Genomic DNA, 11952 nt, shown 5'->3' on the forward strand with positions numbered 1-11952 from the left:
TGATTCACACTGGCAGTTTTTAGATTGAATAAGATGAAAACTTTCCTATAATCTTATTTTATTTCATTTTTAAAACCCTCACCTTCTGTCTTGGGATCAATACTAAGTATTGGTTCCATGGCAGAAGAGTAGTTAGGACTAGGCAATTGGGTTTAAGTGACTTGCCCCAGGGACACATAGCTAAGAAGTGTCTGAGGCTAGATTTGAACCCAGAACCTCCCATCTCTAGGCCTGACTCTTAATTCACTGAGCCACCTAGCTACATTTCTATATTTCCTACAACTTTAAAAGGAAGATCTTTTGGGCTAGAGGAGACAACTTCTTGTTGAATTAAAATATGATTCCCACAATCTGGTAACCCTAAGTGATCCATGAAAATCCTCTGTTTCTTAGAATCCTAACTTCCCTCACAGCACAGTTGAAGCTTCACCAGCTACAAGGACTTTTTTCCCTAAAGTCCTGGGATATTGATAACCATCTCCCCAACTCATTACCTTGTATTTAATTGGCATATATTTATATATACCTATATGTCAACATTTCCCTCCTTGATAAAATGTGAGCTCCTTGAAGGTAGAGATTGTTTCATTTCTATCTCTGTGCTCCTATCACCAAGAACCTAGCCTGGCACAAAGTAGCTGCTTAACAAATGCTTGAAATATATAGATTGATATAGATAATCATATTGGGAATTTTAGGCAACTATTACATGGAAGAGAAAGTCTGTGGGGTCAGAATGTGAGCTAGCATTTAACCTGCTGCTTTTGTCTAGGGCAGTGATGGCAAACCTTTTAGAGACCAAGTACCTAAACTCCAACCCTCACACCACACGCAAGCAGCCCACCTTACCCCAGACAGGGGAGGAGGAAGTACTCCCACTGGACTGCTGGGCAGAGGGGTACATGATGTGAGAAAAGTCCTCAGGCGCCTGGAGATGGGAAAGGAAGCTGCCCCCTCCATCACGCTTTGGCACACACGTCATAGGTTTGTCAACACAGGTTTAGGGCATTTTCTACTGTTTGCAGTTCATAGAGAAAAAAAAATCATGTGGGATCCCTAGGCAAGTCTTTTCACCACTCTGAAAATCACTTTCCTTCCTTATCTGTAAAACATCAGACCTAGAACAAGTAGTCTTACAGGACCATTCCAGATTTAAAGTTTTTCAGTTCTCTGATAACATGATTCACTCAACATGTCTCCTTTTGGCTGCCAATCAGTCAGCAATATAGATTGTAAGATCATTGGGTACGGTTGAGGTTTTGTCTAGAATCATAGATTGGGAGCTGAAAGATTCCTCTAAGACCCTCTAGTCCAACCTGGTTATTTTACACTTGAGGAAACTGAGGGACAGAAGTGCCTTTTCTGAAATACAAAAGAACAAGAACATGATCTCTGCCCTTCAGGAATTTAAAAATCAAATGGATTTTATAATTAAACTCTCAAGCTATTTGTAGGTTCTTCCTACTTATTCCCCAAGTCTTCTTGAAAGGATGGTTCAGTGGATGGAGAACCAGGTCTAGAGATGGGAGGTCCTGGGTTCAAATCTGACCTCAGACACTTCCTTGCTGTGTGACCCTGGGCAAGTCACTTAACCCCCATTTCCCAGTCCTTACCACTCTTCTGCCTTGGAACCAATATATAGTATTGATTCTAAGACAGAAGGTAAGAGTTTTAAAAAATGAAGAAAAAAAAAGCCAAAAAAAAAATCCATCTTTATTTCAAATCGGGTACTTAGAGAATCAATTGCATGAAGCAATCTTGAAGCAACTGTCCTCCCCCAATCCTACCCCATTCAGTTATGAGAATGCTTTCTTTGAGTTGCCATGTGGGTAGATGAGGAATTCCAGTAGAATGTATGTTCATCAAGAGCAAAAATTGTATCATTTTCCCTGCTCTTGCAATCCCAGGCACAAAGTAAGTGCTTCATAAATGTCTGCTGAGTTAAATAAATAACACACAAAAGTCTAAAATTCAGGTGTTTTCCAGTTCTTTCAGCAGCTCTATAATGGGATCTGACAAAGTAGTCTACTTTGTGACTGTCAGGGAGGCCATGCTATGCTAGAACAAAACCTGGTATATTTTTCAGCTTGAGTTATTTGGATTGTGTAGTTGCTTTTGTTACACTGACCAGGTGAGTGCCTTCATTTCCCCACTTTTTTGGGGAGGGGGCCTGAGTAGATTTAGCCTTTTTAATTTTTTAATTCCAGTGTGGAGACTGAGCTTCCAGGAAACAGTGTTCCAGTATGAATGTGAAACAGTCAGAAATGAAATGTAACAAAATAACAAAATCCTAGGCAACATTAATTCAGTTGGACAGCAACAGAAATGCTGTCAGTCTCAGAATTGGGTACAAACAAAAAACATTTACTATGGCTAAAAACCACAAAAGGCTTCATCGTCTTTGTACCCATGTTCTTGGCACATATTAAAATCAGTCAATTAATTAACAGACATTAATTAATTGAGGAGAGGCAGCTGTGGGAACAGCATAAGAAGATTAGAGGCTTCCATTCCAGCAAGGCTATGGAATGCCCAATGCACTCTAGTTTGCAAGGTCTCTGGGAAACCATAGTTTAGGAATTGCCAGACACGTAGGCTGCTCCCCAGCATGAGAAAAACAAACCTTTCCAAGTACTCTATGTTTTTCCAAGAAATTACTGATGCAGGAGTTCTGTGAGAAGAACATACAGTAGTCTATAAAAAGCTGCATCACACATTGACATGTTGACATGTTGAACTGACATGTTAAATTACCACCTATAGAAAACTCTGTTCAAAACCACCTAAGTTATCTAAATCCATTGTTTCTATTCTGTTAATCATTGACTTCCATTGTGAGTGATCTAATCCCTCTGCCTGATCCAACCATCTATAAATAGCTTTTTGAAATCAATAAACTTTGTCACTGATCAGCAAGAGGACTTCGTGTCCATCTGTCAGTCTACCTTTGACCCTTCTGCTTCCCAGAATCATTTCTCTCACCCTGGGTCATTGACCCACAATTAATTTGTTGAGCTGGTCTCGTCAGGCAGCCTGGTGCAATGTATACAGAGCCATACTCAAAGCCAAGAAGACCTGGGTTCAAGTCTTATCTCTAACATATATAAGCTGTGTAGCACTGGGTTATATGGCCCTTGACAAATCACTTCTGAGTGCTCTAGGGCTAGGCAACTGTCTAAGACTATAATTTTCAGAGGTTGTACTAACTGGCCTTGGCAGAAGGAGTTTCCTTTATAGGTGGTCCCATATACCAATGAAATCACATGTCCAAGTGCCATCTTAATTAAGCAACTACTAGGTTATAGACGTGTGCTAGATGCTAGAGCTATACAAGGATAAAAATGGAAGAATTCCTGTCCTTAAGGTGCTTACATTCTAAAATCTTCTTGGTATCTGAGGAATCCCAGTGTTAGGATATTGATTTTTGACACTATTCTGAGAAACTGGGGGCTGGGGTTAGGGGTATGGGGTGTGGGAAGCTGATCAGGAACATTTCTTTGGGTCATACAGGAAATCAATTACTTGCCTGCTTTAGCAATTGAGCTTTTAGGAGATGAGTATTCAAGAGTTGATGGGTAGGTCATGCCTCTTTTTTGTTTACCTTCTGAAAAAAAGAAAATATTTGATTATTTCTCCAGGAGGGGCTTTTAGCTGACCCTCCATATTAATTGATACTTCTTCCCATTGCCCATTTCCCTTGAATTTATCTATGTTAGGAAGGCACAAAGCCAGCCCATTTTGGGCAGAGCTATTAAAAACAAATATCAAAACCAAAGAAACATTTAGTTTTCTTTCCTGAGCCTTACTTTATTAGAAAGATTTGAATAGGAGCAATGAAATTACTGCAACTGTAAATATTCAGCATTAGGTCTCAATTCTGACTCATGGAAATGTGATATGTAAACTTAGGTGTTTGTTTATAGTTTTAGACATTTAATTTCAGTAGATAAATGAAAGCAAGCAAAAAGCTACACTTCTAAATAATGGGTGGATAGACTTTATCCAGAAGTTGGGTATATGATAATCAAAGATCATACGTACAGAGTCAAGAGGATTAATAAGATCATCATAAAATTGTCATAATAAGATCCAGCTAGAGCTGGAAGGGGGCGTAAGAGATCATTTGGACCAATTGCCTCATTTTACAGTTGAAACTGAAGCTCAGAGAGGTCAAATGACTTGCTCAAGGTCACACAGATGAAAAGTAGCAGAGCCAGGATTTGAACCTAGGTCCTCTGATCCAGCATCATTTGCACAATACCATTGCCTCCCATTCTCATCTTTGACAATATCTTTGTTCCATTGACACTATGTGACCATAAAGAAATCTAAAATGAAACAGATACCAAAAAAACCCCATTCAATAGTGGTGCAGTAAGAACTTTTGATGTCTAGTGAACAGTGAAGAATGCTAACTTTATATATTTAATTATATCCCAGAGCAATGGGGAAAAAATATTAGATTTGGAATTAGAGGACCTAGGTTCAAAAACTGTTTTTGCTACTTATTGCCTGTGGGGCTTTGGGTAAACCATTTATCTTTTGGGGACCTGAATTTCCTCACCTGGAATATGGGGGAGTTGAATGAGATGGTGTCTAAGGGCCCTTCCAATTCTAAATCCTATGACCTGGGGGGAAGGTAGTACTTAGAGGTAATGGAAGGCGGAGAAAATTCCTGGACTTGGGCTGTAGTTCACTCTGTCACAAATTAGCTGTGTGATGTTGGGTTAGTCACTTTACCTCTGAAAGCCTCAGTTTCCTAATCTGTAAAATGATTTGATCTTAAGATCCTTTCACATGGAAACATTTTAGTCTATTCCTGAAAAGAAGAGAGTAGGCTGGTGATGAGGATCAGAGTAGGTGACTTCTACAGTCTATGATTTTAGAAATTCTGGGAGTTCTGGTGGCATCCTAAATATACTCCTTGGCTACTAGGTAGAGCCTGAAATTCCACTGTTAAATCGTAATTCCTTTATCTTCATTTTCAGCTTTAATCTCTGTTAAAATAAAAATCCTCCTTAGGAGAGATAACATTTGAAACTGTCATATGTTTCATTGACCTCATTATGAATGAATTTTAGATTTTTTTCTAGGAGTAGGTTTTCCTGGGGTTATGGGGTAGGTGGGAAGAAGGGGAAAACTATGAAGATATAATACATCTGAGGTGGGGCACAAAAGCTAAGAAATGTATGGCTATTAGGCAACCTAGGAATGCTAAAGACAAAGCTTCTTGCTTCAAGATTTTATTGGTCACCCATAGGTGATTTATATACTTCTTCTTCTTCTTGTTTTTAAACCTTACTTTCCACCTTAGAATCAATACTATGTATTAGTTTCATGGCAGAAAAGTGGTAAGGACTACACAATGGAGGTTAAGTGACTTGCCCAGGGTCACACAACTAGGAAGGGTCTGAGGTCAGATTTGAACCTGGGATCTCCCATCTCTGGGCCTGGTTCTCAATCCACTGAGCCACCCAAATTTATATACTTGTTAACAAATCTCATAACTATCACTGTAGACTGAATACTTAGGGTCAGAAGATCTTAGATTTAGAGATGGAACTGATCCAACCTCCTCGTTTTATAGACAAAAACTCTGAGACCTGACAAGCTAAGTGATTTGTACTTTATTATTATTATATTATTTTATATTTATATGTATACATATACATATTTCTATGGTATTACATAATATCAGACTCAGGATTTGAACTCAGGTCCACTCATTCTAATTCTAGTGCTATTTTAGGTTACTTAAATACCACTGAAATGGGACACAACAGGAAGGAAGCTTGGAAAGGGTTGAGGTAGGGAGCCACTGAGGTCCTTTTCAACTCTGAAATTCTGTGAGAATTATGTGATTAGTTTTTCTTATTCCCTTCAGCTCAAAAAATGATCTAGTGAGCAAGAGGCTGAGATTTACAGGCCCTTGTCACATGATATAGATTACAAATCTTTTTTTTTTTCTTTCCTGACTCAGGTAAGTGCACTTGTGAACAAACATCTCACTGGAGAGCTGAGAAAATATACCATCTCATTTTCTATGTACTACTCAAAAGGAAAAGGAATCTGATCTTAGACTTCTATAGCATAGATCAGGAAACAGATGGGTAATATCCAAAAGCTCTTGAGGGAATCACATATCTATTCCTTTCCTGAATTGTGTGGAAATATCCTGCTGACAAAAATGCCCACGTCCCCTCCTTCTCAAGCCAACCTCAGTGTATTAATTAGAGGAGTACAGTGAAGTGTGAAAATTGGAAATAAAAACTCAAAGAAAGGTCACTGAGGCATCTCAGCTTTCAAGTGAGAATCTTGACATAATCCCGTTAAGCTGGTTGGCAGAAAGCCAAGGGTTCACACCATGCTGGAGGTGACCATGTGACTGCCTAATGATTATGATTATTTGGGCTGCCAGTCAATTTATACCTTCATGCCACAGTGCAGACCTCTAATTCAGCCATGTAGAAGAGACTTCCTCATTGTTTCAGAGACACAAATATTTAACATTCCCAAAACGAAGCCAAGAAATTCTCCAAAACCTCACTCCAAAGTCACCTAATAGAAGGTAGGGAGATTGAGGCACCCGCTAGGATTTTACAGTGAAATATCTTAACATAATGATTCTCATTGTGAAGGCCTAAAAATCTTGACTCCCAAAGAAATGATGACATTCATTTTACTGTTGGAGTCTGGGAATTACTTGGTTAAGTTTGAGAATTGGGAATTGCAGGTTAAGAATTCAAGGATCACATCTTTTATTTTGGCAAATGTCTAGTGTTTCTGCGTGGGGCGTGTATCTCTGTGTCCTATTTTCTGACTCTGATGATTTAGTATTTTAATGTAATCCCTGGCTTGTAACTTGCGAAGTCCCATAGCAATTCACTCTGGATTCTCTTAACTGGAAGCTGGTCTTCCAAAGCAGTGGTCATGTCCAGAGAAACCCAGAGAGATGCAGAAGTTATGTTAGCTTGGAATCCTCTTGAAGGGCCCATTCCAACTCTGTTACTGCATCCTTGATCTTGCTCAGACCTTGCTCCTTTATGGTGACATAGAAAGGATGCTGGACTGGGAGTTTGGAGACTGGTTCTAGTCCTGCTTTATTTTACTAACTAATCCTGGGTAACTGAATTAATGCTTTAGAGTCCAAAGTTTAGACTCTTCATTTCTCCATCTGCAGAAGGATCAGGGCAATCTTTAAGATCTCTTCCAGCTCTAAAATGTCACAAGTAGTTATTATCTGAAGGACTCTATGCTTAATTCTGGACCTTTCCCAAAGTACTATAAATATTCCCAGGAGCCTCAGGGCTTTTCAACCTCCTTAGTTATATCCTAGAGTTAATTTGGTCTTCCAGAGAGTCCTCCTAAATGAATGCTCTAGGTTTCTTTTTTAGAGGGAGTGCTATAGAGTGAAAGGGACCCTAGTTTAAATTCTGGCTCTGTTGGTTACTATTAACCATGTGCCCCTGGTCAAATTACTTAATCTCTTTGGGCTTCAGTTTCATTAGGAAAATGAAGAAGTTGGGCAATGTGACCTCTAAGACCCCTTCTAGTTCCTGATCTATGAGCTAGAATAGGCCCTTTGCCTAGGGCGAAGCAGAATGCCAGGTGTGCTTGTTGAATGCCAACTTAATAACTAATGGAAACAAAAGGGTGAATATTTAAAGAAAAAAAGTGAAATTTTTAATGTTAGATCAATTCTTTGCCAAGAGCAGATTTCCCAATCTGTTGTTTATTTACCTGCCAAATATCTAAAGGGAAATAGGTCTTAGCACTGAAACTTTGAGAAATGAGTTCCAAAATTTAAATTCTTTAAATATACTTGACTGTCTTTTAAAAGGACCTGTAGATTCCTATGATGTATTCAAAGAGACCTGAGAATCTTGAATCATCAAATAAAGATTAAAAACTATCATTATATAATTCTAATCATTAAGGCCACTCGGGAAGAAGAACATTCTCTTTTCTAGTCTCCTTATTCCCTACCAGGCCATTAATGAAAAATGGGGCATGAGCCACAAGTTTAGAAATATTTCAGTGGTTTTGAGGGTACCTGAGATTATGAAAGATTCTCTCCACCGGGGCAGGGACAATGATCGGATTCCATTGGAGTAACTTCCTTTGTACCCAGATTGTCCAGCAACTTTTCGTACAAGGATTTTTCCCCCTGAATTATCAACCACACCACTGTGAACAAAGAATAACATCTGAGGTAAGAATGAAAAGAAACCTACTTCACTGACAAATTGTCTGGCATAGCCAGAGAACTATTAATAAACTGATCCCTGCCTCTCTAAACAGAGATGGAGCCAGAGAAATTAAGAAATACACACACAAAAAAGTCAAAATCCTAACCCATAGAAATGTCTTCTTCAAAACATAACCCATTATTTGATCTCAGAATTTCTCTCACTAATTGTCCTGACAGTTCTTTCTATCTTCTCAAATTTCCTTTTCCAACAAAAGAAGTAATTTTTATTAGAAATTTCAATTAATACCTTTTAAATGTACTGCTAAATAAATTCTCTTTTTGATACTTCCCAAGCCCAGTTTTTCTAAACAACACAGAATATGTGAGCCTATTTCAGGGCTAGTAGAAATTTCTCCAAACAAGAATCCTTTAATTAAGTGTAATTTTAGCAGGATAGGGACTAGAACTATGATTTCCTTGGTAAAGGGAATACTATTAGCTAAGGAAACTCCTACTATCAATGCAAGGTTGGCACCTTTTCATTGACTTGACACATTGTGGTTATTGGCCTCTCCTGAACCCTAAATATTACAGTCATAGATTATTAGAGTTGGAAGCAATCTTTGAGATCATCAAAATTAACCCTTTCATTTTATAGATGAAGAAACTGAGTGTGAGAGAAGTTGAATAACTTGTTGAAAATCATGTTACATAGATAATAAATGGTAGAGTCATTCCTCAAATCCAGACTTCCTGACCCTAGATCCAGCTCTCCTACCATTATTTATATTGCTATCCTAATTAGGAATAGTCTGCTTCTTTCTCTTTGGGTTAAAGTTTGACCATTCTTCATGGTTTAGTTCAATTCCCACAATCTCTAAGAACTTTAATTCACACTAAGGTCCACACTGAACTGAAATGTACTATTTAGCAATGAATTATTTTCTATATGGTATTGACTCTAATGGTAGGGTGATATGCTCCCTGCTAAACTCTCAGCTCTTTGAGGGCAAGAAAACATTGAATAATCCTTTTATGAACCCTCAAGAATGGACCTCAATGCTAGCAGTGTAATAGGTGACCAAAAAACCCTCATTGATTATTTTATTGGTAACTAAGTGGTCCTCATTGTTTACTATTACCATAAAGAGTGTTGAATTTGTACTCTTAGGACCTGGGTACAAATATAGTTCTGCTACTACCTCATGGCTTTAAGCAAGACATTTCAGAACTCTTTGGAGCTCATTTCCCCTTCTCTTTAAAATAAAAAACAGAGTTCCCCTAAATCTATATTCCTAGGCATTGTTCTTTTCAAATATGAGGATCCCTTTTATTATTTATTAAATTTATTATTTATTTTTATTAACATTCATTAGCTGAGAAAATGTGTAATGGTGTAAAGTTTGTTTGAATTTGGTAAGGCTTTTCAGTGAATATGCAATTTTATTACTCACAATAAGTGTGTATACATTTGAAAAACAGTACTGCTTCCATACCTGGTGAGAGTATTTATTTTGTCTGCAGAAGGAAGGAATATTTGCTTAAATCAATTAATTTCATGATATGAACCTCTTGAAAGAACTTTGTAGAAGCCTCAAGGAGCCTCCAGTTCACAGATTAGAAATCATTAGCATAACCTATGGGCCAGTAGACACACTGAGAAAAAACTGAATCTCAGGCCTTATGGCTAGTTTCTGATCCAATTCTTGTCTTGGCATTAGGTGATTTTGCCAGAAGTCTACGTAGTCACCTCTGTTACCTAACAAGGACTCTTCACTCTGAGCTCTCTCCCTTTTCTTTGATACCTCTATAAATACAGGGATTAATTCTGGAAAGAAATTGAGCCAAAGAAAAATTATCTTCTCTTAAATATGTCCAATAATCTCTTGTTCTGAAATTGAATCAAGGGAATTGCTCAGTCATGGAGGCCTGATAAATCTTTAGCGGTAGAATGTAGTTGTAACATTTTATTGTTATAAAATCCTTTAATATAAAATATTAACCTCTTCTAAAAAACAGCATCTTCTCTCAAATCTCTCCCACATCTTGTCACATCCAAATGGATCTGTGACAAAACTAGTCATGGTAAAAAACAAAACAAAATAATGCTCTTTCCCTTATGAGTTTTACATCAAGAAAGTCCTTTTGACATTTAACCCCCCCCAACTCCCACCCACCTTATTTTGCTCTCTAAAATCAGTTTGAAAGGGACACGAATAGGCAATTTTCAGATAAAGAAATCAAAAGTATCAATAAGCACATGGGAAAGTGTTCTAAATCTCTAATAATTAAAGAAGTGCAAATCAAAACACCTAGCAGATTGGCTAAAATGAAAAAAGGGGAGAGTAATGAATGTTGGTGGGGATGTGGCAAAATTGAGACATTAATGCAATGCTGGTGGAGTTTTGAACTGATCCAACCATTCTGGCTGGCAATTTGGAACTATGCCCAAAGGGCTATAAAAGATTGCCCTTTGATCCAGCCATACCATTGTTGGGTTTGTAGATCACAGATAAACAGACTTGTACAAAAATATTTATAGCTGCAGTTTTTGTGGTGGCAAAAAACTGGAAAATGAGGGTATGTCCTTCTATTGGGGAATGGCTGAACAAATTGTGGTATATGCTGGTGATGGAATACTACTGTGCTCAAAGGAATAATAAACTGGAGGAATTCCATGTGAAAGATCTCCACAAATTGATGCAGAGTGAAAGGAGCAGAACCAGAAGAACATTGTACACAGAGACCAACACACTGTGGTAAAATTGAATGTAATGGACTTCTGTACTAGCAGCAATGCAGTGATCCAGGACAATTCTGAGGGATTTATGGAAAAGAACACTACCCACATTCAGAGGAAGGACTGCAGGAGTGGAAACATAGAAGAGGGGCAACTGCTTGAACACATGGGTCGAGGCTGACATGATTGGGGATGTAGACTCGAAACTACCACACCAATGCAACTATCAGCAATTCGGAAATAGGTCTTGATCAATGACACATGTTAAAACCAGGGGAAATGCGCATCGGCTATGGGGCGGGGCGGAGGTCGGGGCGGGGGGGGGGGGTGGGTGAAGGGGAAAGTAAGAGCATGAATCATGTAACCATGTTAACTTTTCTAAAAAGTAAATATTAAAAAAAGGAGATATATAGTAATAAAATGTTTGCCATTGTCAAGAAATAGATTCAGTGGTGAGTGCATGTTGAAGAATAGTTCCTCATAGGTGGTAAGCTTTGCAAAGTGATTATGTTTACAAATGATATTGTGCTACAGTTAGGTACCCTATAGTGTTAGCCCATACATGTGTGTACATATATAGATACATGGAAATACCCTGTATACAAATATTTATACACACACATATATATATTATACATATACTATATGACAGACACTACAAATGTCCACTGAATTGGTTCCAGAAATAAAGTATAGTAGGTTGAATTTCAAAAAATAAAAATAAAAAAACTAAAATAAAATCAGTTTGAAAAAGAAAACTGCCAGGAGCAGTGTTTCTGTCTTTAACCTAGGAAATCTCCATTTCTTTTTGCATGGATAACAATATTTCCAACTAATTTTTTACCACATTACCCCCTGGGGGTGCAGCAACCTTAAGTAATTTTGTACAGGTTATCATCTAAACAGATCAGAGATCTTTCTCCTCTTCTTCTTCTTTCCTTCCTTCCTTCCTTCCTTCCTTCCTTCCTTCCTTCCTTCCTTCCTTCCTTCCTTCCCTCCTTCCTTCCTTCCTTCTTTCCTT

General features: G+C 38.0%; 1 protein-coding gene across 1 annotated transcript in view; it reads right to left on the reverse strand.

The window, feature by feature from the left end:
* The window catches only part of VIT (vitrin), a gene marked incomplete at its 5' end in the record, with an annotated part of 181055 nt that overhangs the window by 75090 nt on the left and 94013 nt on the right, over positions 1-11952 (reverse strand). The window contains 2 exon segments of the mRNA XM_044659586.1: positions 3527-3604; positions 8054-8207. Of these exon segments, the coding sequence (XP_044515521.1) occupies positions 3527-3604; positions 8054-8207 (232 nt within the window).

Source organism: Gracilinanus agilis, chromosome 2, assembly GCF_016433145.1.
Source record: "Gracilinanus agilis isolate LMUSP501 chromosome 2, AgileGrace, whole genome shotgun sequence".
NCBI classification, from domain to species: domain Eukaryota; kingdom Metazoa; phylum Chordata; class Mammalia; order Didelphimorphia; family Didelphidae; genus Gracilinanus; species Gracilinanus agilis.